The following is a 26,489-nucleotide window of genomic DNA, read 5'->3' as shown; positions in this document are numbered from 1 at the left end:
ATCCTCTTGGGAGGAAAGACTGTCCATTGTCTGGTCCTGTGAGGTGAAAGGAGGGTGGATAAAGTGGCCTTTCTACTGCACTTTCCTATATATAGTGTGTGTCCCGTGCTGAGTGTCACTCCACCTGCACCTCCGATCTCTCCTCGGCGCAGGGAGAAGTGTGTGTGTGTGTGTGTGTGTGTGTGTGCGCGGTGAAAATGAAGACAAACACCTCCACACAGTGCTGCAGTGTTGGTGCGGCTGCTCCTGCACACACAGCCGAGCTCTGCATGTTCCACTGTTCCCTCGTTTCCACAAGTCACACCCCGTGCCCTCCCCCCACAATGTATGTCACCATGCCACACACTCTACGACACCTTCACTCAACCCCGGCGTCTTTGGACCTGCATGCAGTCCTTCCCACCCCCTTGAAGCCTGCACTGTGCCTTATCCCGGCTCGTGCAGTGTGTCACACACTCACGCACCCATCCACCCACACTGCCCCCCTGCCACGTGCTCCTCCTCCACGTAGCCCACGCTGGGAATTGTGCCCGCACTGTGTGCTGCAACTCTACACGCTCCCAGTGCACGGCGCAGCACCTGGTGTGGACCCTGTGCCTGGCGCCCCACCCCTCACAACACAGTCCACAGTACCTGTCCCGGCTGAAGCTGTAGGACGTGCCCTTCCCTGGCCTGTCCTCTCTCTCCTCGCCCCAACGTCACTGGCGTCAGGATGCTGGAACTGCAGGATTCAAGACACACCCAACCACTGGAGGTTGTAACAATGTCAGAAGGGAGGGAAACAGCCTGGCAGATTTGTGCCTGTAAGAACATCCCCTCCTCCAAGCCACCCTTGAAGCCTAACAGGTTGGGCACAGATGCACATCAACTAGTATTTCTTTCTAAAAATGCCACACATTCCATGGCTGCGTGCCCAGGCCCTGCCCAGAGAATGCTGGGTATCGTCAACCAAGATTCTCCTTTTCAAGGGGCGATGTGACCCGTGGCACAGGGACAGGGTGGGATGGAGGAAATAAAACATTCCCCTGTCATCTCGGGCCCTAGCATCCTGCCCAGGTCCCCAAGGAAGGCCCTTGAGAGGTCCCAGAGTCCTCTCCACTTGTCGCTTTCTCGTTTGGATCACGTCGTTCATTCACACCTGCAGCTGCTCTGTCTGCAGTGCTTGGTGTCGCTGCCTCCCCCGAGGGGCAGCTCCTCGGGGTGGGGGAGTTGGGAGGCGTGGGGAGAGGCCCTGGGAGGGCTGGGGGCCGGCGAGCTATCAATCAGTTCTCGCCTCCACACTTGTTGCGTGAACTTGGCTACTGAGTCGTGGCTCCTGAGTGGTGGGACCTGGAAGAGGAGACTCAGGGTGGAGACTCAGTCCTTAGTTCCAGAACCCCTGGCATGGCCAGGGGTGGAGGTGGGGGTGGGTTGGGGGTCGGAGGTCCCCTGGATGAACGTGGGCGAGTACTGATAAATGTCACCTTAGGGGGAATTAACCTGCCTAACTGGAGGGCAGAGGCTTCCCCCTCCCAAAGGCTGGGGTCTGGGGGCAAGGAGAGATGAGGGAGGAGGGGGCAGAGAAGGCACTAGAACAGCGGTTCTCAACTGAGAGCAGCTTTCTCTCCCCAGAGGACAGCTGGTGATGTCTAGAGGGTTGGCACAGTTGGGCGGGGGGCACTACTGGCATCTAGTGCAAAGAGGCCAGAGATGCCGGTGAATACCCCGCCATGCAAACGATGGCCCTACCACAGAGCCACCTGACCCCAAAGGTCCACGTGCCCAGAAGGGGAACTCCTGGACAGGAGCCGAGGCTGGTCTGATGGGCAGAATGACCTCTGCTGACAGAACGTGGTTGACAGAGAGGAAGTCCTGCTCCGCATGCGTGGAGGGAGGGAGTGAGGACCCAGAGTGAAGGAGCAGTGACATCCAGCCCTGCATCACCACCACCCCCCGCCCAGTTCTGCCCAGAGACAGGTTCTCCAGGTTGGTGTCGGAAAGAGGCTTCCTGCCTTCCCGGGGGCAGGGAAGACCCTGGTGTCCTCAGAGGGGCGGGGGTGGGGTGCTCAAGAACCTGAGCAAGAAGGCTTGATGGGCTGGGTGTCTTCTTGGCTATTAAGTTTCAACCTAGATCTTCCCCATGCACTATCTGTGCCCGTGTGCTTCCTTCCCAATCCCCACCAAAGCTGAATTACTGCTTCCCCACCCTCTGTGTTCTCGTCATGCCCTGCACGGTTCTCTCCCTGGCATTTTCATGTCAAATTGCTGTTGCTGATTTGCTGGTGGCTGTTCCCCATCCGACTGCTCCCAGATGGCTGTGTTTTCTCATCCTTGGCTCCCCAGCACCCGGCTTTATCAACCAAACACCTAAGATGTATGGGCATGCTGTTGACAGAGTCAACAAATGCGTGATCTCAGTGGATACATTAGCAGCTAACAAGTTTTTGTCTAAACATTTATCTTCCCTGGGGGAACCACGCAGTCCCTCTCTTTATGCGCCCCTTCACCCTTGGAAGGGATGTGGGACAACTCGAGGTCTTCTGTGAGTCAGAGGCAGGAGCTCTCTGCTGTTTCCTTGAGTGCTGCAAGGATGTAGGTTTGGGGCTGCTAGCAACCATCATTCCCAAACGTGGAGAAAGCCCATCTGGGAATAAGGCCGTATGCCAAGAGAAGCAGAACTGGAGGTGGAGCAAAGACATATTTTGAACCCCTGGATCCAACCATACCTGAAGTCAGTCATGCCTTTGGACTTCCCAGTTTTTGTTTTCCATTGGGAGTTCTGTCACCATCGCAAGTGTCCTGATTAACATGGTGATGTGCTGTCTGGGGGGAGAGCCAACCTGTGATCCTCTTCTCACCTCCTCTCCACTCGAGCCTCCGACAGGACAGATGTTCATGTGGCTGACTTACAGCCAATGGGGCAGAATCCTCAGGCCAGTGGCTCCTGCCTTAGAATAAAACCCACAGGCGTTGGGCCGAGATAACACTAAGATCGGGGGTTGTTGAGGGAGGGGCCTGGCAATGGAAATAATGAGACAGTAGACTGAGAACAGGAGGGGAAGTCCAGCCACATAGGAAGGCCTGTTGTGTGACTTTACCTGGTCACTTGGCCTTTCTAAGTCTCAGTTTCTCATCTGCTCCTGACTGTCTCCTTGAGAGGATGTGAAATTCAAATAAAATCAATTAATTTGGGTGAAAGGGTTTGATAACTTTCACAGCCACTGGAATTGGGGTGAAGGGGACCAGGGAGTAGAGCCATTGGAAAGGACAGAAGCGCAATTGGCAAGGGGAAAGGACAGAGGGGAGCGCCCGATGAAGGTGGCCATCCCCATGGAGAACTAAAGGTGGGTGGGTGGGGGGGCAAGAGGAGATTTGGTGTGTCCTGCTCAGGCCTGGGGACCTTGGAGTCCTGGTGAGGGCAATGGAGCTGGCCAGGAGGTCCTACCTCCATTATTCTCATAACCAAGAACCCAGGTAAGGGACCCCAGAAAGATGCTCCTGTTTCACTCCTTGGCAGGATGGCCACTGGATCGAACGTTCCTATGGGGTACAGGCATTGCTTCTTCCCTCCTCCTGTCCCAGGGCCAGCTAGCCGAGCAAACGCCTATTGCTTTATGTAGTTTACATGGGGGGAGGCTGGAGGGGTCGGTGGGGACCTTTGCTCCTTGACAGATCAAGCTGCAGGACTGGGACCATGTCCAGCTAGTCTCAGGACAGGGACCCTACCTTCAGGCCTCATAGGCCAAGAGTGGTGGATGAATAACCGTCCCCAGGTGCCAGGCCCTAGACTGGATGTTTGTTGCAGCAACTCTGTGAGGTGGGCTTATCACACCTATTTCCCAGGGGAGGAAACTGAGGCTTCAGAGGTCAGGTAAAGAACCCAGGCTTAGCTAGAAGGGGAGCAGTTAGAATTTAAAAGCCACTTTTAAAGGAAAATAGTGGAACATTTTTGGGTGATGGGCTTTGGAGTTAAAAAAAAAACCAACCCTTTAAATCTGTTTTGCACTTGACAGGCACTTTGCATTTATTATTTTTGTGAGTCTTTTCAAACAATCCTATAAAGTGTTTTTTCCTCTATTTTACAAATGAGGAAAGTGGGGCTCAGAGAGGGGAAGGTTTGTTTGGAAACCTACCCAGGGAGTAAATAGTGGAGCTGGGCTCAGATACCAGTCTGGCTGTTCTCAGGGCAAATCTTCTCTGGACTCTTGCTTCCTGGAACCAATTCCAGGGGCCTCTTTCAGGGCCCAGGACTCTCCCTTGGGCCCAGGGCTCTCATGGGGTATCTTGCATCTCAGTGTCTTATCTGCCTAACATTTATACTAAGCCAGCCTGGGGCACTCAGGTCCGGGAAGATTTTATGGGAAAAGGCTGCCACCTTGTGGCTAAATAGCAAGCCCACCATTTACCAGGAGGAAGTGAGGGCTTGGGAAGGTGGGGCTTTGGAAAGAGACGCCAGCTGGTGCAGACTTGCTTTTGGAGGGCTGCTCAACAGCCAGAGGGCCAGCCTGGGCGTCGGAGGTAGAGTTTGAGGTCCTTAGCTGCCTCAGGATGGAAGTTGGGGGTTGGATGTGGGCACAGTGGATCAGAACTTTTCTGCAAAGTCCCGACTCCGGCCCGTCAGAAGATTCCTGAAGGTAAGCCTAGGTTTGACTCCTTAAACCCTTCTCCCGAGGCACTGGTCCTTTAAACCTGCGTGGGGGTCGCGAGAGGCCATGTTGATGTATAAGACACTTCCCCTGCAGACGCCCCCGGACCTTGGGGGACTGGATCCTCCCACAGTGTTCTACCCTTTACAGACACTGCCCTCAACTCCAACAGAGTTACGGAACCTTGTCCTCACTCCTGAAGCTAATCCTGTGTCCTCACCTGGGCTGTTACATTCGGCTGTTGCGGTCCCCCTGGTTCCGTTCTCTCTACCCTCTCCACAATCCACTTTGCTAATCGAAGGATTTCCTAACATATTTCTCCCCACGGCGTGTAGGAGGCGGCTATCTAGCTGCTCAGCCTGACTCTCGTTCCTGCCACGGGGATCTCAGGCCACGTGCCTCCCGTTTGGCTTCAATCAGTGCTCCTCAGCCCTGGCTGCACGTTCGAATCACCTGGGGAAGCTCCCACACCAACCCGGGCCAGGCCACGCCCCCTCGAGGCCCCGGGTTGATTTGATTGGCCCGGGCCCTGGAGGTCATGGTTCAGAAAGCTCCGCACGGGGTTCCTCCGCCGCCATTGCTCCGGTCCCTCTGAACGTCTCTCCCCCGCCGCCGGCTTGCGTGTGTCTTCTCCCCTTGCAGCCCGCGCGCACCCCTCGGTCCAGGCAGCCCTCCCACCTTGTCGCCCCGCGCTCTCCTACCTGTGAGTACCCAGCTCTGAGGCTCGTGGTCGGAACTCGTGGTCCTGCCCCACCCCGCCCCGCCCTCACGTTTTTGTGCCTCACTTCTGTGCCCCCCGGTGAGCCCTTGGTGTCACCGCTGGTTGGCTTGTGCGCTTGTCCTCACACCTTAGACTGTGAGATTTTGGACCACGTTTGGTTTCGCTTTGTATTCCCAGCTTACGACGGTGCCCAGGACAACATTGCGCTGGGTGACTTGGGAATGCTGACGGAGGACTGGATGGATGGCCTTCTTAGGTAGCCAGTCTTCACATTGCTCAGATGTCCAGCTCCCCCAGTGTCATCCTTTCTGGAAAGCCCTTGAGGCCGCTGAGCAGCGCGCTCACGCTGAGAGCGCCTGTTGACGTGCCCTGGGGCTGGCGCGGGGGGGGGGGGCTGGGGGGCAGCGTGGAGCGGGATCTGAGGGAAGGTCTTCCTCCATCCTCCCCTACGCCTGCAGAAAATCTCTCCCGCACGACGGATCAGTCATGCCGCGAGTTCCACTCTTAGAAAAATCTGTGCTTGGAGCAATGGTGTAAAACTCATAAAAACATTTACTGTACTTACGATGTGTCCGTGATATATGCACCATCTCATTTAATCATTATAGCAGCCCTGTTCTCACCCGCCCTCATTTCCAGGTGAGGATTCGGAGACTCCGAGACTCAGAGATGTGGAGTTAGGTGGCAGAGACCGCTGGGACTCCCCCGTCTCCAGTTTCTAACTCTTCTAGGTTCATAGACTACATTTTCCATTCTCTTTTGCAGTAGGTGGGTCCATGCAGCCCCATGGAATGTGGGTGGAGGTGATGTGTGTCACTGCTAGGTGTGGCCCATTAAAAATACAGTAGTTGCACTTGTGATCTTGGATCTCTTTTTCCATCAGCCAGTCGAACGGAGAGGACTTTGAAGATTCCGAGGACCTGGAAGAAGGTGGAGCCATGAGATGGAAGGAGCCTGGGGCCCTGAGCTGGAGCAGAGCCTTTCCCAACGCCGATGCACAATGGAGGTGAGTGGAGTCAGCTTTTTCTGTGTTAACTTACATTGGCTTTATCTCTTACAGTAGCTAATGTCATTTATCGTGATTAATACATGTCGCCTTCCCAAGTCCTGTGTTTCATGAGCGGTCGAGGTAGGATCTGTTCCCGTCGGGCTGACTTCAAAGTGCGCAATCTTAGCCCTTGAGAAGTCTTCCAAGAATCGTCTGTCAATGTGCAGATACTTCTGGAAGAGGTCAGGCATTGCATCCTGGTCCTTGCAGAACTGGCTTGGGGGAAGGCAGGAGAGGATTTTTTTTTTTCCTTAAGACTGTCTCCTCCCATATCATGAGTTTGTGTGTGTGTGTGTGTGTATCGTGAGGGGCTGGGCTGGCCTGGGTATAACAGAACATTCACGGGTAATTCAAAGATGGTTGGCATGAAGGAGAGTTCCATGTTCAACGGAAACCCTGGAGACACGTGATTCCCCGAGTGCCGCACCATCTGCCCACCCCTTTGGGTCTACCTGTCCCCTGCCCTGCCGTCAAAGAGGCTGGATGGGGCAGAGGAGCTCTGGGCTGGGCGCACGCACATTGCCTTCTTGCCTGAGGTCCGCTCCCTGTCTTGGTTGGCCCCACTGGCTGCATCCACCCCGGGGAGAAACATCACAGTAGTTAGTTCCCAGGTGGTTCCCACCAAACTGGGATTCAAGCTGGCCTCCCCACCAGCTGGAGGCTTCTGTGAGTGTGTATCCAAGGAGTCCTGACACCAGTCGAATTAAACCAGACCGTGGACCAAAGCACACGGGAGGCACTGTCTCCTACATCCTGTCCTCCTGGAGGGCAACGGCCCCAACTCCCCTGGGGAAAACACGGTATGCACACGTGCTTCCGAGGAGGAAGTTGTCCGGAGTGTGTTTGTTCTCCTGTTCGCTTTACTGACTCAGAGCTTGCTCTGCTGATTATAGGGCCCATGGGGTCCGACACCGGGTATGAATGAAGCGGGTTAGCCTGGCCTCTCCCCACCTCTCCTTCCACCTGGGGAAGATACTCCTGGCCTGGAGAGATGATCAGAAGGCAGCGGTGACTCAGAGCACTTGCAGGGTCTCAGGGTGACATGCCACTCAGACTTCCTGGAAAGGTTTTGAAATCAGCCACAACTATGTTTGAGTCATTCCACCACTTACAGCTGGGTGATAAGTGGCCTCAGTTTCTTCCTGCAAAGTGAATGATACTAGGAGCTTGTCCTTGCAATCTATCTACTCAGTTTACTTCCATTTCCTCCTTGAAGGCCACCAGCCTCGTCGTCTCACACAAATGGCCACATCAGCCCCTCTACCTGTCCTCCACACTGCGTCCAGAGGACTTGTTTACGAAATTAAAGCTGACTCCCTCTTGGTTTTAGTTAGAAAAAAAATCCAGTCTTTAATAGGTGAGTCTTCTGAACCCTGCCAACCTCTTCTGTTTTCCTGCCCAAGTGGCTATGTGACCACAGTCCCTTTGCACATACGGTTCCCTGGGTCTAGGAAGCATTCCCTTGTCTTCACCTGGTTAACTCCTTAACTTTCAGACCTGTCACTTCCTTTATGTTCTCAGTCTAGGTGACAGCCCCAATTATGTACTTCCATAGCTTTGTAAATCTCTCCTTCTTGGCACTTAACATCCATGTCATTTTCACTTCTTAGTGTAATTGACTGTTTTCTGTGTGCAGCCCTGACTGTAAGTCTCATGAGGTGAGGGCCCCTATTTATGTCTGCTCACCTCCTTTATCCCCAGAACGTAGCACAGGACCTGACACAGGGCAAGCTCTCAAAATAATGTTTTTGAATGAATGAAAGGTGAGGAAATATTGTGTGTAGAGAACTTAGCACTGTTCTTGGCATGTAGTCAGCATCCATAACTATGAGCTATTAATGATACTACTATTATTCTGCCTGGAAGACCGGTGGGGAAAATTTCATCCAAATCATAAGTGCAGTTCTTACTTAGCCCTGAGTGTGCAAGTTTTGGGGTAAAGTGATCTAGTCTGGAAGGAAGTACACACGTATAGGCATGCCCACACAGAGCCACACGAACGCATGTGTGTTTCCCCCATGTTGCGAGGGTGTTTGCCTTCAGTTTCCCGCCAGCACCTTCCAGGACTAGAACGTGGCAGCAGGGAGACTGTCCCAGGAGGGCTGGAAAGATCTGTCGGGGCACTGATGGGTCTGAGGGTCCTCATGACCCCAGGTCCCCCCCCACTTCTTCCCACCTCTGCTCCGTGCACAGCGGGGGCTGCAGACGGAGGCAGTGATCAGTCTAGAATGTACAGCAGTTCAGGGAACAGGAGCTGCCTCTGACAAAATCTCCTCCAGACGTTCAAAACTCCGTCTCTGCCTGTGCGTCCTGACAGGTCCCCCTTTCTCCCGAAACTTTGACTTTGCCCTCACCTCAAAGCATTTCCACAGAAGACCAGTGTCCACAGGAGTTTTAGAGACTTTATTTATGTATAAACAATTTAAACACTTTGCCATAAATTATCTTTGCCTGTCCCTAGTCTTTGCTTAGCAGCAAATTAAAATTAATATAAAAACTCGATGAACAATTCATACATGTATATTACAAAAAAGTTCCTGTACCAAAGTTCTTATTAGACATTTTTTTGTTCTTTTTTTAAACTTTTTTTGTTGTTTTTGTGGGTTTTTAAAATTTTTTTTATTCTCTCTCCTCGTGGTGACTGTCATGTGATTGTCTCAGTTTCTGGACCAAACAAACACACTAATAATTTAAAATCTCAAACAGTGATTGTGCCTTGAGGCTTATGTATGTACAGGGTGATCTGAAGTGGTGCCCGTTAGCAAAAGAGTGTCACAATGCCACACCTCTACTGCAACTGATACCCACAAACTACAGAATCTAAACAGACTACACCCTGTAATTGCGTATTACTGTCCACAATGGAATCTTCAAAGACAAAAGAGTATGAAATTGATCTGTAGTGAGTATAGCCACCATTGGAATTAAATTTTACACTCTTGCGCTCAAATAAATTAGCTCAGGCCGAGACTAAATTGGGACCTGAGAGTTAAGTGCTGAACGGTATTATTTCGCTTGATTTTCGATATGAATTTCCTTCTTTTTTTTTTCCCTCGTGTTTTTCTATATATTTTTTTTCTTTAAAAAGTATTTCCAGTGCTCACTCTTTCACTTTTATCCCCCCCCACCCCAGTCGCTACACACAAATCACCCCCAAAGTCGTGGTTTAAATGCACCTGTATTTGTTGAAAGGAAAACGTCTGTAATTTTTGTCCAACAAGCAGTCTGAATCTGTTCTCAGCTGGTCCGGTGACGCTGGCCCTCACGGATGGATGTCTGTGCGTCGCTCACGTGTGAATGAGTGAGGTAATAGAGCATGAGGCCGTCTTGTCTTCATGTCTTTGTTTTTCGGTCGGTGTGTTTGTTTTTGTTTTCTGTGTGTGTGTGTTGTGTGTGTGTGTGTGTTGTGTTCTTCTGTTCCTTTTTTTGGACACGTCGCGTCTCTTTGCCGTGAAGACCCAGAACAAGTGGGTCATATCTTAGGGGAACTTGGAACCTTGCCGTGTGTCCGTTCATTCGTGTGTTCTGTTTTCCTCAGGAATTCGCGGCCGGGCTTGAGTCTACTTCAGGAGGTGGGACTTCTCGCGTGGGCAGTAGCATTTGAACTCAAAAAATATGAGCTTTCTTGCCACTTGGGTATCCTAAAGCAGCCCGGCCTTAGTGCCCCTGGTAGGTCTTCATCTCCTTAGGAGAGGAGATAACAGTCACTCCCGCTGAGCCATCCGGATGAGGAATGGCAGCAGGTTATTTTGTTACCTCTTTCCCATCTCGTTCTGTCTTAAAAACTGGATGTTGCTGCTACTGTCTGCCAGCTCGGGGTACTGCTCCACCGGGAGCACGTAATAGCCCTCGTACCCTTGCACGCGGCCCGCGCTCAGGAGCTGCTGCTTCTCGCCCTCCGTCCACAGGCGGCTGCCCTCTCTGCCGTCCCTGGCTTTCTGCTGCTCCTTGGCCCAGGCAGTGCCCAGGGCCCTCTGCCTGGCCTGGTCCAGGACGCGGGCCTTCTCTTCGTCCAGGGTGTCGGGGGTGAGGCCGTAGCGGACGCTCAGCAGGAGCGTGGAGTACTGGAACTCGATGTTGGTGAACCTTCGAGTCCTGCCGTTGACCAGCAGCGTGGGCTGCGACACGGTCACATTCACCCCGCTCTCTAGCACCTTGCGGCCGATGGTGGTGCCCAGCGTGACCAGGTCGCCGTCGGCCGAGCCGATCTTCACAAAGTAGTGGGTGTCCTTGCCCTCGATGGTGTAGTGCATCTTGTCCAGGTAGTAGGCGTTGTTCAGCACGGAGGCCACCTTGCGGCTGTCCTCGCTGGCGATGCTGGACACGCCGGTGGTCACCCGCCCTTCTTTGATGGCGAACATGATGCCTTTGCCGATGATGGGCGTGGTGGTGGCGAACCAGTGGCCCGCTTTCTCTCGGATGCTGGCATGGAGCTTTTTGGAAATGACCTGCCCTTCGAGAGCCATGAAGGCCTGGTTATGCCTCTCGGTTGTCTGCTGGACACCTGTAATGAGCTGCGGGCAGAAGAAAACAGAGAGCTGAGGAGGGGGCAGGGCGGCTCAGTGACAAAGGCTCAGGAGGAGGAAGGCTTGGGTGCTCCTGCCAGAATGAGTCTTGGGTCTGTCGGGATGGGAGCGGGGATCACCCTCCCTTGGGAGCTGGGGCAGGCTGGCTGGTTTTCCAGTGCTCTGAGGGTGTGGCCTGTCCACCTCATAACCGTGCCACTCACCGAAGAAGGTGGTGGGGAGGTTCACCACCTGGCCGGCAACTGCACCCAGGCCTCCCCTCTTACCCCGCCTCTCCGCTGCTGCAGAAAAGCCACTCTGCCTGCTGACGGTTCGGCAGTTGCCTTACCCACTTCAGAGCCAGGAACACCTTGACCTGGAGGGCAGGGCGTCTACCTGAGCAGCTGTGTACCCCGCTGCTGGGACCTGCGTGTCTTTGCGTCCAGTGCCCTGGATGTTCATTAACTTCCTGGGGTCAGGACCTTGCTCCTTAGAGTACGGCTAGCAGCTGGGGAGTCCCCGGGCCCCTGTCCCGTTAGAAAAGCGGAATCTCTGGCCTCACTCTTGACCTACTGAGTCAGAAGCTGCATTTCAACAGGCACTCGAGGCGGCTTGTGTGCATATTAATGTCTGGGAAGCACCAGACTAAGAGACGCTGGCTTGGTGGGCCAGGGGGACTGTCCCTGGGCTTTCTGAGTCATTTGCTCTGGATCCTAGCCCTGCTTCTGCAGAGTGATGAAATCCCCATTATCTCCTTGGCCTTGAGTTCTCTACTCACAAATTACAACTCATCTCAATTGGTGGTTGGGGGACAGGCTGGGATAATGGAAGAGGCTGTGCTTGGGAGGCAACGGCACTTAGATAAATGAGCAAAATGATGGCTATTCATCCACTGACTGGTCCCCAAGGGGCAGAGCTGGGAGAGCGCTGTTCTCAATTACCCAGAAGCTCTTCCTGGCCTCTCTCTAGTCTAGTTACACAGCCTGGACAATTACTCAGAGCAGCTGAGACCTTGCGGACTTTCACTGGGCCGAGCGTGGGTTCCACAGCGGGGAGTATCTAAGCCGCGATGTCCAACTGTGGCCGAGGTCTCAGCTGCACCCAAATTGAAACTGACCGCCTCTCAGTCGTTACTGAGACACCCAAGCACAAATTATGTTCTGAAAACTCAATCTGTGCACATTTGGGCCATAAAACGCTGAGGTTTTATGTGAAGCATAAAAATGTTCTTTAATGGGACAGAGACTGCAAACCACCATTTTATTACGTCCCATAAAAGCCAAAAGGGTTATGATCTTGGAGTCAGTGCAGATGGTAGGTTGCTACTGGACTTCTCTGTGCTGTTGTTAACCAAGGAGCGACTCAAGGGTATATTACTGAACAGATAATGATGCCACAGTTAAGGTAATAATTGAGGCTGGGAAGAAATATGTGCTGTGCCAGACAGGCGACAGCACGGACTCACTTTTACGTGAAGTCACCATGTTTCATGCCCCTTTTATACCCAGCTCCAGTGTTTTCCTCCGCTACTGACGCGCCCTCGGCTCCCACACGGTTCTGTTTGCCAGCGGGAATGATAACCATCTTCGGGATTCTCAGCAGGAACCTCCACTTACCTGTCCGTTCTCACTTGCTTGACTCTCTGACAATTCATAGGGAGGAGGCACGAAATACATTTTGGCTCTTGGAAAGCCAGGAATTATGTTGCTAAGCTGAAATCCAAACATCACAAGCCAGCTTTTCACATCTATGGTGGAAACAAAAATAAAGAGTTCTGAGATCATGAGGGGTGGAAAGCCACAGAGGACCTTGGAGAGAGAACAAAATAAAACGGGCGGATGGGTATAGGGTCCAGCAGGAGGGGGAGGCGAGGGCCTGTGAAGTTCTCCTGGTCGGGACCCAGGGCTGCTTTACATGGATTCTAGGAAGCAGACATCCTTCTGGACGTGGTCAGTTGATACCCCCCACGTGGTAATTTAGGACAGTGCTGGAGTAAGAGAGATCGACGTTCAAGTCCCCGCGCTGTGTGACCTTGGGCAAGTTCCTGCCCCTCTCTCAGCCTCGGGTTTCTCAGCAATGAATTGGGATAATAACTGTACCAACTTTACTGGGTTGTCGTGAGGATTGAAGGAGAAAATCCATGTAGAGGGCTTATCGTAGTGCCTGGCACGTGGGTTGCTCAATAAACGTGAACTTCATTTGGCAAGTATTGAAGGCCAGTCAGTGTGCTTAGAAGCGCAAGACCCAGTGCTGGGCTCGACGTGATGATGGTGAAGGCCGTGCAAGACCCCTGGGCAGGGCCAGCTGCAGGAGGCCGGCTTGTTTCGGAAGCGGGGTTCCCTGAGCGTGTGGAGTGCAGAGAGTCGTCTGTCTCCTGAGATGCTTTTATCTCAGGTGCCTGCTCTTCAAGGAGAGGTCAAGAGAGAGCCCTAGGTGCTCAGAGTAAGACGGCCCTTCTCTGCTAGGGGTCCAGACTGAGTGGGCCCCACTGTTACTCTCACCACCTCTTTTCCTGAATTCCTTCTTAGCGATTTCATTATCCAAGCCGTTGATCCTTCCAGCATCCCCGCCTCTTAGGTTTTTGATGATCCTTCCCCCACTAACTCTCCTGCTCATCCTCTGGACCTTTGTCATCACCAATCATTTGGATCCCCCGTGATAATCATTTCCTGTACATCATCCTCTGACCAGCGCCTGGACTCTTTCTAGTTCACTCCCCTTTTGTCACCTGACACCCATGTTCCCTGATCTCGGACCTTCAACCTACCCTAAGCTTCTTTTCTGTCCCTCAGCATCTTGGTCTCGCTTCTGCTCTTTCCTAGCGCACATCCCGCGGTCGATCATTAGACTCATTCCCTCGTGTCTGTTCTCAGAGCCTTGCCCTTTTCTCACTTCAGCACACTTCCTTGCCGAAACCACAATTTTGGTTAAATCAGAGAAGGCTCTGCCTTTCTGTGTTTGTCCTTGTGCGGCCCAAGGGGGCAGCAGACATGAATGTAACCGTGCCGACTGGCGTCTCTTTAAATTCCCAGCCACAATCCCAGTTGTGCCTTCCCACTGCCCTGCAATCCGACTCGTCCCGTCCTCCGTTCAGTCCTTGCCCCATTCTCCTGGGTGATTCTGCCTCTTCTCATCTCTCCTAAAACCTCCCACACCTGCTTTCCCTGCTTCACTGTAGCAGCTCACCTTGTTTCCTCTTCTAAGAAAACTGGTGAAGCCAGAGGGGACTTCCCCTAAACTCTCATCATATTTACCACCATTGGCACCCATACTCCCCGCCTCCTTCCCCTCGTTACTCTAGATGAGCTTTCAAATCAAACCTGCACTAGGTCACGTTCATTTTTGCCCACTCAAGGATGTCACTCCAGCAACCCCCGCCCCCCATCAGTTTACTCCCTCTTCTAATGGATCAGCCCCATCAGCTTACAAACACGCAACTGAATGTCCACCTTAAAAATTCCTCCCTTGTTCCTACTTCTCCCTTTAGCCATCACCCTTTTCTCATCCCCTTTACAAGAACTTCTCAAACTCACAATAATTCTCTATACTCAAATTCTCCCATTCTCTTCTGAACCAGGCTTTGCTCCCAAGTGCTCATGAAAACAACTCTCATCAAGGCCACAGATGACCTCCATGTTGCTAAGTCCAATGTTGGCTGTGGTCCTCATCTCATTTGACCTGTCAGAAGTATCTGACCAACTGAACGCTCCTGCCCCTCTCTCTTTTTCTTGGCTTTCTGAACATGACAGTCTCCTGTTGTCCCTCTCGTACCTTAGTGGCTACTCCTTGTCCCTCTTTGGTTCCTCCTCATCTCCCTGATCTTAATGTCAGGATATCCTAGACTCAGTCTGTGAACTTCTTCTCCACTCTCCTGCTGTTACAAACATGGTGACCGTATCCAGCCTCAGGGCCCTAAATACCATTTACATGCTGGTGCCGACTCCAAAGTCGGTATCTCCGTCCAGGACCTCTCCCTAGGCTCCAAACAAACATACCTAACTACACTTCAAACTTCTCTCCAAACTAGAGTTGAACTCCTCATCTTCCTCCTCACACCTGTTCCACCCAATCTTTTCCATCCCGGGTTAGGGCAACTCCATCCTTCCAGCTACCATCCTTGGCTTTTTTTTCTCACTCTCCATGTCTAAACCATCAGTAAATATGCTACTTTTTAGGGGAGGAGGGTATATAGCTCAGTGGTAGAGTGTGTGCTTAGCATGCAGGAGGTCCTGGGTTCAATCCCCAGTACCTCCATTAAAAAAAAATAATAATAAAATAAACCTAATTACCCCTCCCACCAGAAAAAAATACTTAAAAAAAATTAAAGTAAGGCTCACATAATATAAACTTAATCATTTTAAACATTTTAAAGAGTCCAATTCAGTGGCTTCCAGTACATTCCCAGTGTTGGACAACCGTCCTTTCTCTCAAATTCCAGAACACGTTTGTCACCCCCTAGAGAAACCTCGTACCCACTGGCAGTCATTCTGCGTTCCCCTTTCCCTCGGTCCCTGACAGCCACCACTGCTTTCTGTCTCTGTGGATATGCCTGTTCTGGACATTTCCTATAAATGACCTCATCCACGATGTGGCCTTTTGTATCTGGCTTCTGGCTTCCTTCTCTCAGCATAATGTTTTCAAGGTCCATCCATGTTGTAGTCTGTGTCAGTATTTCATTCCTTTTTATGGCTGAATAATATTCTCCTGTTTGGATATACGGCATTTTGTTAACTCATCAGTTAATGGATATTTGGGGTTTACACTTTTTTTTTCACTATTATGAATGACGCTATTAGGGACTTTCATGTACAGATTGATTTTGAAAATCTGCTTTCATTTCTCTTGCATATATCCCTAGGTGTGGAATTGCTGGGTCATATGGTTAAATCCTTTACGTTTATTTTCTTATGTTTATTTATTTAATTTTTTTTTTACTTTTACTTTTAAAATAGACCAGAGTGTGTGTCGGCTTCTCGCCACTTGCCCCACCTCCCCCACCACGCCCACCAGCTCCACCCTGGCGTGTCACCTCTTGCCTGGACTTCTGACCGGCCTCCCCCTTGACCTCTGTGCTCTGCACACTTCGTCAGCCCAGTGGCTGGAATAAGCCTAGAGACACGGGCCAGACCCTGCCATGCGTCCGCTTAGCACACCCCAGGGACCCCCATTTCTCTCAGTGAGAAAGTCTGAGTCCTCATGGTCTGCAAGGACCCTTGCCGTGATCGCTCTGACCTCACCCTCTCCTGCCCTCTCTCGCTCACCCAGCTCCAGCTTCTGTGCTGTTCCTCAAACATGCCAGGTGCACACTCACCTCGGGGGCCTTGCCACCGGCCACCCCTCTGCCTGGAGTGCACTTCCCTAAAGGGATCTTCTGACTCTCTCACTCTTTTCCCTTTTTCAAGTTGTATTCAGATGTCTCTCCCACAAGGCCCACCTCAGTCACCAAGTTTAAACCCCACCCGTCCCCAGCCCCACAATCCCGAGTCCCCTTCCTCCCCTCAGCCCCCCACCCCCACCCCCAGGGCAGTGGCCACTCTCTTACGTGCTGTCTCATCTGGGTGTTTATTGTATTTACTGTTTGTTGTCTGTCTCCCTCACTGAGAATGTAAGCTCCGCCAGGACAGGGAGTTAAAAAACCTGTTTTATTCACTGATGTCTCCCCAGGCAGGCCTGGCACAAAATAGGTGCTCAGTAAGCATCCGTGGAATGGATGAATGAACAAACATTGAACAGATGGGGCAAACGCTCCCGTGAGCAGTGTGAGTGACAGAGAACTACCTGTATCTGCCTGAGAACGTGCTTCTGAAGGGGCTGAGTCAGGTCTGCCTCCCTCCTGCCCTGGGACTGCTGTGAGGGATTTAGTGTTGACTGTGCTGTTGAGCATACAGGCTGGGACAAACCCCCTCGTGGGAGGGACTCTGGGATCCATGGCGCATGCACTGGTCTTGGGTCCAGACTAGCTCCTTGAATGACTTGGCAACTGCACGTATTAGTGATGGCCCGTTGAAGAGTCATTTAACATTAATAACCATAAGGGAAATGCAGACCAAAACCACAGCGAGATACCACCTCACACCTGTCACAATCGCTGTCATCAAAAAGACAAGAAACAATAGATGTTGGTGAGGATGTGGAGAAAAGGGAACTCCTGTGCCCTGTTGATGGGAGTGTGAACTGGTGCAGCCACTGTGGCAAACAGTGTGGACGGGTCCTCAAAAAACAGAGCTGCCATGTGAGCTAGCAATTCCACTCCTGGGTATTCAAAGAAAACACTAATTTGAAAAAAATATATGCACCCTAGTGTTCACTGCAGCATTATTTACAACAGCCACAATATGGATGCAACCGAAGTGTCCACTGACAGATGAATGAATAAAGAAGATGTGTCTGTCTGTCTGTCTGTCTATCTATCTATTCATCTGTCATGGAATATGACTCAGCTATAAAAAAGAACGAAACCCTGCAATATGTTTTACAACATGGATGGACCTGGAGGGTGTTAGGCTAAGTGAAAAAAGTCAGAGAAAGAGAAGTACTATGTATGTTTTTACTTATATGTGGTATCTAAAAAGCAAAACCAATGAACAAATGTAACAAAACAGAAACAGATTCACAGAGACAGAGAGCAAACATGTGGTTGCCAGAGGGGAGAAGGGTGGAGGAATGGGCTAGAGAGGCGAAGGAGATGAAGAGGTTATAACTGCTGGTTATAAAAGAAGTAGGTCAGAGGGATGTAATATACAACACAGGGAACACAGTAGTGTTGTAGTAACTTTGGTGCATAATCTATAAAAGTACTGAGCCACTATGTTGTATACTTGGAACTAATATAATATTGTAAGTCAACTATATTTCAATAAAAAAAGGTCATTTAAGAATACAGATTTGAAATTGCCTTCAAAAGTGTGGCAGCATCAAGCAGAGAGAAGCCTGGCGTTAGTCCAGCAAGGATTGTATATATCCACGGAGCATCTCTGTGCAAAGGAGGTGCTGAAGGCTGTGCAGTGTGGATTTCTAAACTTTGGATCTTCATGGTCAGCCTTTGTGATCACCAGTCCTGATTGTTTTGCCGTATCTAGGTATCACCTGGACCAGTATTTACTATTTAATTAAAAATACTTTTTTTGCCTTTTCTACTTAAGTAAATCCACTAAACAAAACAAAACAAAACAAAACAAAAAACTTTGTCACTACATTTATGAGAAAGCAGACTCACTTGAAAGCAAACAGAAAATAACTGTAAAATTAAAACAAAGCAATGCAATTAAATTGGAGCATGATTTTGTTACCTGCTACTGAGGGAGTCTTAGACCTGCTCTCTCCATTAAAAAGGGAGGTTAGAAGTGTTAACGAGGTGTTAAATACATGCCAGCATCCAGAGGAGGATAAAAAGAGCACTGAAAAGAGACTAACTTTCCCCACCTTTGTTCCCATGTTATTTAATACCTCATCTGAACAACATATAAAACCACCCCATCTTTCACCAGGGATGTGGAGGGTGTGGAGGGAATCCCAAGAAATGCAGGTGAGGTCTTCACCCTTAGAAGAGTCTCCCCATCCTGATCTGTTCCCTGTAGGGATCCCTCCCTAGTACCCAGGAGGCGATGTTACGAAGCCCCTGCCTTGGAGACCAGACATTTCAGTGGCAGCTGCCATGAACAGTAATAGCTCATGTCATCTACCTGTTTTGTTTTGTTTTTTTTAAAGTTTCTGTCATGGCTTGTTTTCTGAATTAAACCTATTCTGGAATGTTGCTTGTCTATTTCTGCAAAAGGCACTTCTGGCATCACACAGACACCCCTCCTCCTTTCAAAGTAATTGGTGTTATCTGGTGACAGCTCCTTAAACACTCTGTCAAGAGGGAGGCCTTGAGGTAGGAGCTGGCGACGTGGCCCCTCCTCCCAGCTCATCCCCCCCCCCCGCCCCGTGTCCTTCACGTGTGTGTGCCACTGAAGCACGCGCGCTCTGGAAGTCACTGTCAGCCCCACAGGTGAGGCGCTACGTGAAGACACAGGAGAGGGTGGGAAACCGGACCCCACAGAACCCGACTTCGTGCTCGCGTGTGCCTGGGCTTTGTGGGACCTGCCGGGGAGAAGGGTGGGAGCCAGAGTCATCCTGGGTGACAGCGAGGAGGTTTGCTTCCCTGGAAATGTAGGGGTTCGGGTTTGCCCGAGCAATGCCACTCAGGGCGGGGCTGGGATCTGTTCCGGGGTCGAGCTGGAGGCCCCTGGAAACCCTGGAGAGCTACTCAGGTGTGGTGTCCTCACTGCTCACCTACACACTCCCGGCTCCGAGCCTGTAGCTGCTTGTGAGTGAATGCGTTCCTACGCTCACCCCCTTGCGATCAGCACAGTGTTGCCAGTGAAGGCAGTAAGGCTCAGAAAGGTTAAGACATTCATCCACGTCACACAGCCAGTGACCGGCAAGGGCAGAATTGGTGTCTGGAGTCGTACTCAGGTTCTAACGGCAGAAGGGACGGGTGGGAAGACAGGCCAGACTTGAGCCAGAGCACAGGTCTTGCCCTGAACCGAGGAGCTTCCCAGGATGCTGACACTGGAGAAGCCTAGGCCACTGCAGGTTGTTGGCGAGGGGGCCTGTCTCCCAGTCTGTCTTTCATATCCTTTCTTCTAATATCTTCATCACAGATACACGAACCATCAATATATCACTGTAAACAATAACTCTTAAAAAGGGTGCATGCTTAGAGCCCGTGAACGGGAGAGGGATCCACTCCTTGCCCTCCCTCACCTCTCCTGGCAGCTACACCTCTGTTCCAAGTGTGATTCGTTTTAATTTATTTGAGCTCCTAAGAGGTTTTTATTGTGCGCGGCTCTCCTTTGTGCCAGCATTTTGGAGGAGGAAACAGCCCCCTCCAGCCTCAGGAGCTGTCTTTTGCATTCAGAGAGCTCTGTTCCCAAACAGCAAAGATTCTTTTGAGCCCCAGAGAGAGAGAAGGTTCTGTTGGTCGAGTTCTGGCTGACTATGTCTTAATTACTTCTTCCCCTTAAATTGTGAGCAACAAGTTCAATCACTCCGTTCCTCTCCTAAGATGCAAATTAAGACTCATTTAGTGGGGAGGGCATAGCTCAGCAGTGGAGCGCGTGCCTAGCATGCACGAGGTCCTGGGTTCAATCCCCAGTACCTCCGTTAAAAAGAACTAAATAAAAACCTCGTTAATCACCCCCCCCCCAAAAAAAGACTCATGTAGATGGGGTTTACAGGTTAGCCAGCGTCGGCGTGCTAGGGGTGGTGCGGCGTTCTCCGCTGGGGTGCAGTCTCCAGGGGACAGCTCATCATGAACAGGCAGCGGGGGTGGGCTCGCCTGGTCCTGCTCTCTCCACCCAGAACCCTTATTCCTGCTTTGACTGCAGACCATCAGCCCTCTGCCTGGGGCTTCTCTAACACTACCTTTTATTTTAGACTCTTTCTAATGGTTTCTGGATTCGGTTTTGTTGGACCTGATTCGATGCCCATTTATTGAGTCTCCATGAAGCAGTGGAATGAGAAGAGCCATCTTGCTATTCAGAAAACTCTGCTAATTTTTTTTTCTTGCCTTTTCAGGAGAACCAGGAAAGTTGCTGAGGGGGTTGGTAGGTTGACTGCATTCTGCGAATGGTTTTGTTTGGGTCTTGGCAGCTGTAGATGTCTGTTCAGCCCACATTAAGGGCTTTCTTTTCATTTGCCTCTGGCCAGTTCTCCCCTAAGGTATCAAGTGATCAAGTGCCAAGCAAGGCTCTAGGAAGCACAGTCTTGGGGGTTGGGGCCTTCGCCTCCTTTGGGTAAGACAGGCATGGACTGCCTCCCCATTAACATTGCTGCCTTTGTCTGGAACAGTCTCCCTCTCCCTCCCCGCTTCTTAGTGGTCTCTGCTTAAATGCCACCTCCCCAACTCCGTGAGCACCCTAAATGAAGGAGACACTAACCATCACTCTGTTTAATTCCTTATCTTTTTTGGGGGGGGGTGAGGTAAATAGGTTTATTTATTGTTACTATTTTTTAATGGAGGTGCTGGGGATTGAACCCGGGACCTTGTGCGTGCTCTACCACTGAGCTCCACCCTCCCCCACTACCCCTTACCTTTTAAAGTTATCTTCATAGACCTTATTATTGGAGATTATATACATATGGGTATGCGTTTTCCTGAGAGGTCCTTCAATTTGAAACCGCAGTGGACTAGGGGACAAAAATCATGCTAAGCCATGGGGAAGGGGGGAAGCCCTGGCAGAGGAGCTGGGCAGGGCCTCCTGATGAGGCGCAGTGGGGAGAACAGGAGGGAACTAGCTTGGCCGTAATTCCTAGACTCCAAAGGTACCAGCTGCTTTTGGTTGTGGGGAAAGGCTGAGTTCAGCTTCAAAGGCTCTGGAGCTTGTCAGTGAGGCACAGATCGCCACAAGGTGATGTTGAAGGTCATCTGTTTCTCAGCATGGGGCATGGAGGGCCGTGCTGTGCTCCACGTCGCTGCTGCTTCTGTTCCTATCTTGGCGATGGGTGAGTGCTCCTGGGTCACCTGAGGGTAGGGACTCTGGGCTTCATGCTTCCCTGGCCCCCAAGAGCTATGAATTTCCTGGAACTTGGGGGGCCTTGGAATTGGGGTCCCCATTGTTACTCCTCTACAGTGCATGGACAGGTGAGATGACCCTGGATTCCTTGCTGAAAGTTGGTCTCTTTCCTTCCTTCCTTCCATCCATCCATCCAGATTTCCTTGCTTATTTCCCTGAGGATAAGGACTTTATCTTGCTCTCCACTGCATCTCGAGTTCTTATATGTCCGATGAAAATATTCGTTGAATAGGTGAATGGATGGATGGATAGGTGGATGGAGAGAGATGTGGCAGATGGATGGATAGGGGCCCTCATTTTACCAACCTCTCACATATCACGAGGAAGTAGATGATTTGCCCTTCTTGGCTCCTCTATCCACACCCCTCTCTAAGCTTCCTATGTCCTTTTGACTTTTGCTCATAGTTTTTCTTCAGCCTTGAGCTCAGTTCTGCCAACCAAGATCCCCTTCATCCTTCAGGCTCAGTTTGACGTGGGGCCCTTCTGTGCTAACGTCAGAATGTTCAAATCTGAAGTCATCTGCACGTGTACTACACACACATGCGCGCGCGCGCGCACAGACACACACCCCTTTGAGAGAAGAGTGTTTGCCTTGTTTAGCACTGTGTCCCCAGAATGGAGCATGCTGCTGCCCTATAAATGCTTGTTGAATAAGCAGCTGAACAAACGCTTACGCGGTGGCACAGACTTCACTCTGCTTCGCATTATCATTGGTTACTTGTATCTCGCCAGCCTGCCTGTGAGGTCAGGAACCGCGTCTCAGTCACCTCAGTCCCTATGCTAATTCATTGCGTCGCTGGCAGTGATGACGTGAATAACACGAGCAGACAGCCTCTTGCGACGTCTGAGTGCCAGGCACTAGACTTTACCTACCGAAGTTCATTTACTTCTTACCATCCCTCTATGGGATGATTCTGTCAGTGCCCTTTTGCAGAGAAGGAAACCAGAGCTCAGAGGTGTTGGACAACTAGCCTAAGGTCCTCTGGCTTATAAACAGAATTTGAGCCAGGTATTTCTGAGACCAGCGTCCCATTCTTTCCCCTTCCTAAGAGCTGTTTTCCTCTTTGGGGGTAGGAAGGGCTCTTATAAAAGCTGTGTCAGCTGGATGGACTTGAAAATGGTCAGGACATGTTCTAGTAGACCTCATGACTGCTCTGATCCTGTACTGCCAGTGTATACAGCCCTCTGGGAGTCTCCCGGCATCAGAGGCAAGACCTTCTTTTGAAGTTCCCGACCATCCTCCAGGACAACCCCCCCCCCCACAGGGAGCCCCTGCCCACCCAGGGCGGCAGAGTCCTCACCTGTCACGTAGTTCTTCAAATCCAGCTCATTGCTGAGAGGATTGTTGCTCTTGAACATATAGAGGTTAAAAGGGGCCGGCTCCTTGCCCACGTTTTTCCACATGGTATAGTCCGGAGAGGTCCATCGTCCTGCCAGCACGTCGTAGTCACGCTGTGTGAAGTGGACCAGCTTGGTCAGGGGGTCGTAGAGCCCCCCGTGGAAGCCGATGACCACCTGGAAGTCGGGGTTGGAGTCATGGTAGACCTCCCCGTAGGCGGTGTACTGCAGCTGCTTGACCATGAGGCCGTTAATGCTGAACACGGCCAGGGGGGTCCCCGTGTTGTCCGAGGCCACGTAGTACTCCTCCCCACTGCTGCTCTCCATGGCAAACAGGTGACCCTGGAGGTCGTAGTAGAGCGACGTTATCTCCGAGTTGGAGTGATTGTAGACATGGGTGATGCGGGTCGGGTTGTGGAGGTCGGAGTAGAAGTACTGCAGGTGGTGGCCCAGGTTGGTCTTGTAGGAAGCCCGCCGCCCCACGCCGTCGTAGCGGTACTGGACGCTCCAGCCGCTGGCCTTGTTGTAGGCCCTCGTGAGGAGGCCCTTGGAGTTGTACTCAAAGATGTCGGCCCCTCGCTGGCACAGGTAGCCGTCGTCGTCGATTCTGTACTGCACGTCGCCGAGCCTGGTGATCCGGTCCCGGAGGTCGTAGCGCAGGGGCATGAGGCGCACGCTGTTCCCCGGGTTCAGCAAGTGGAGGTTCCCGTTGAGGTCGTAGCTGTAGCGCCAGGTGGGGCGGTCGTTGACGGCCACGCTCTGGAGCTGCCCGTCCCCGTCGTAGTCGTAGGTGTACTTGGTGGTGTTGGCGTAGGGCCCCAGCTTGAGCTCCCTCTTGATCACCCGCCCCATGCTGTCATACTGCACCGTCATCCAGTACATGAGGGACCGGAACATCTCGTACTGCACTTCCTTGATCCGCCCGTGGGTGTCGAAGTGCTTGCTGAGGGTCATCACGGCAGTGGTGATGATCTGGTTGATGTCATAATAGATGACTCCAAACTTGCCGAAGTGCTCCACCTTGCCGGAAATCTCGTCATAGCGGTAGAGGTCCACGGGGAGGGGGGTCTCGCTGATGACCGGCTTGATGCTTGCGATCCGGAAGCTGTTGTCGTGATAGGTGTATTCAAACCTGGCGTTGACCATGCCTTCCTCGGAGAACCTGTAGATCTGCTTGTCCACAAGTGGGCCGATCTTCCGGTATCTGATGGTGCAGGAGAAGCCCCCACTTTGGAGGCTGACCATCTTCAAAACACCGGTGGTCTCATCATACCCGAAAGTGATGGCAGTGCTGTCGTAGACAATCTCCGATAGCTTGGAGAGTTTCCCATACTTGTAGAATACCTGGCGCCCAGTGCCCAAGAAGGACGTCTTTAGGATGCGGCCATCGTCACTGTAGTCAAAGATGACCGACGCGTTGCTTTCCGGCGGGTTGTAAGTGTTGCGGATGTAGCCAATGGAGGTGTGGGTGGACATGCTGTGCCGGGCGACGCTGGGCATGGTGACGGCGTGGAGGCGTTCAGAGGAGTCATACTCGAATATGTACTGACGCTGACTCTGAAGCAGGAGGACCATGGACTGGAGAAAGGAAAGGGGGAGGGAATACATGAGTTGGTTGCTTAGGACCAAGCACTCAAGCGGACAGAATTTATTCCATGTCTGCAAATGTCAATTCAGAAGTCATGAAAGCTGCGGTAGTCTAGACCAGAGATTACAGGTGAGCTAACCTCCTCAGGCAGGCTGCTCGGTGGGGTCACGGTGGCTACTTAAGAGCAATGCTTCCCAAACTTTAATGGGCTTGCGAAATACCCAGGGATCTTGTTAAAAGGCAGATTTTTTTTTTTAATGGAAGTATAGTCAGTTTACAGTGTATCGATTTCTAGTGTACAGCACAGTAGTTCAGTCATACATGAACATAACGTATATTCATTGTCATATTCTTCTTCACCGTGGGTGACTACAAGATATTGAATACAGTTCCCTGTGCTGTACAGTGTGAACTTGTTAATTGGATTTTGTGAGAATCCTGTATGTTGACATGAGACCCTCTGCCAGAGTTCAGTAGGCGTCCCGTGCGATTCAGTGGGTTTGTAGACGTGATTCTTGGTGTATTTGTGGGAGAGGGCAAGCTGTGAGTCCCTCTTCTCCGCCATCTTGGCTCCACCCTCAAAAGTGTGCTTGGACCGTACTTTGAGTAGTAAGGGGTTTGAGGGCCTGAGCTGCGAGGCACTGAGTTTGCCTCCGGGATAACAAGGAATCCTGAGATTGGTTAGAAATGACTGCTGCTGGCCCAGCAGGGGACGGATGTGGGATACGTACCATGTTTTGGGCACCCCTGAATAAATCTAAAGACAAAGCACACCCTCCATCTAGAAGCTACTGAAAAGATTCAGTAACCCAGTCATTGATTCTTTGGGGGAAAAAATGGCTTCAAACTTGAGGCCATGGGGCGAGCCTTGCCTCCCCTGGTCAACCATTCTAGTATTTTACGGCACAATGAGAACAGTATTGAGGAGGGACCAGAGGGACAGCAGCCCCTCTTAGCAGCTCTGTCGGCAAGTGACCGCTGTCACGAGGAGGCAAGAAAGGAAGAAATGGAAATGGCCTTGTGTGGAGGTGAGTCCAGGTGAGGGGCCCAGGCTGAGCAGCCCCTGGCTAAAATGGCTAGATGACCAGGGCAGCCTTTAAAAGTCTCGGCCTGTACCCCGAAGGGACCTCTTTTTACTGCTGCGCCAACCTGACCTTTTCCACCTGAATGTGATTTGCAGATGCAGGGAGTTATGCAGAGAGAATCTGCTGGTTGGTTCAGCCAGTAGGCCAAGCAGGAGGGTGTTGCTCTGTGTGCTTGAGTTTTAAGCAGAATTCCCTACCCTGACGGCTTAATTTCAGGCAAGGCAGAAATGAATCACTGTATTTCCAATTCATAAGGAATGATTAGCTGTCCTGCCAGTGGGATGATTCTGTCTGCTTTAATAGCACTGGTTTTTTTTTTTTTTTTGGAATCAAATCAGACAGTCCATCCTTTTTGCCATCACTGAGTGTCTAGCTTTTTTTTTTTTTTTTTTGCTTTTAATGGTAGCAATGCTTAGCTACGAATAACATTTTCCTTCGGATTTCCCCCCCTCCCAGAGGGTGGGAGCACCTTGGAGGGTCTAAGTAAAGATGTTAAAATGTCTTACGGCAAAGGCATCAGGTCATCTTAGGAAGGGCAGCGTGAATGAGGGCGCCCCAGCTGAGCGGGGGTGGCCCGTGCACCCACCTTATCGAGGTAGGAGTAGCTCCACACTTTGCCGTCGGCGAACATGCGGGACACGATCCGGCCTTGCTTGTCGATGTCCGTCCTCTCGCTCATGGCCCCACGCTGCAGGCCGGCCAGGCGCCCGTTGAAGAAGTAGGAGACGTTGACGGCCGCCAGCCCGCTGCTGGGGAGCCAGAGGAAGGGGCGGCCCACCTGGTCGTAAATGATCCTCAGGGTGAACTTCCGGTGATCATCATAGATCTTTTCTGTCCGAATATTCCGGTCATAGTCAATGGACAAGAGATTTCTTCCATGGACCTAGGAAAACACAATGGGCTTGTTTTGAAAAGACATCACTGGGGCATGTTAGCTCAGGCTTCTCAGGGACATGGCTGGCATGGCCCGGGCGTGTGTGTGTGTTAAAAGAAGAAATAACCTTGAAGTTACTTTAGTTA

General features: G+C 51.4%; 1 protein-coding gene and 1 long non-coding RNA gene across 6 annotated transcripts in view; one reads left to right on the top strand and one right to left on the bottom strand.

Moving 5' to 3' along the window:
* Positions 1–4,415: 4,415 nt before the first annotated feature.
* The window catches only part of LOC116148446 (uncharacterized), a 39,167-nt gene continuing 17,093 nt past the window's right edge, over positions 4,416–26,489 (top strand). For both annotated transcript variants that reach the window (XR_004131963.2, XR_010378107.1), the window contains exons 1-2: positions 4,416–4,613; positions 6,230–6,352. This is a non-coding gene — a long non-coding RNA (uncharacterized LOC116148446). The remainder of the gene's footprint in view (positions 4,614–6,229; positions 6,353–26,489) is intronic.
* The window catches only part of TENM2 (teneurin transmembrane protein 2), a 1,175,656-nt gene continuing 1,158,000 nt past the window's right edge, over positions 8,834–26,489 (bottom strand). For all 4 annotated transcript variants that reach the window (XM_064480080.1, XM_031437753.2, XM_064480081.1 and 1 more), the window contains 4 exons: positions 26,056–26,352; positions 22,760–24,374; positions 12,516–12,646; positions 8,834–10,908 (listed from right to left, as the gene is read on the bottom strand). In XM_064480080.1, coding sequence (XP_064336150.1) covers positions 10,147–10,908; positions 12,516–12,646; positions 22,760–24,374; positions 26,056–26,352 — 2,805 coding nt within the window. In that variant the 3' untranslated portion in view covers positions 8,834–10,146. The remainder of the gene's footprint in view (positions 10,909–12,515; positions 12,647–22,759; positions 24,375–26,055; positions 26,353–26,489) is intronic.

Source organism: Camelus dromedarius, chromosome 27, assembly GCF_036321535.1.
Source record: "Camelus dromedarius isolate mCamDro1 chromosome 27, mCamDro1.pat, whole genome shotgun sequence".
NCBI lineage: Eukaryota > Metazoa > Chordata > Mammalia > Artiodactyla > Camelidae > Camelus > Camelus dromedarius.
The sequence above is the reverse complement of the archived record's forward strand: the minus strand, read 5'-3'. Positions and strand labels throughout refer to the sequence as shown.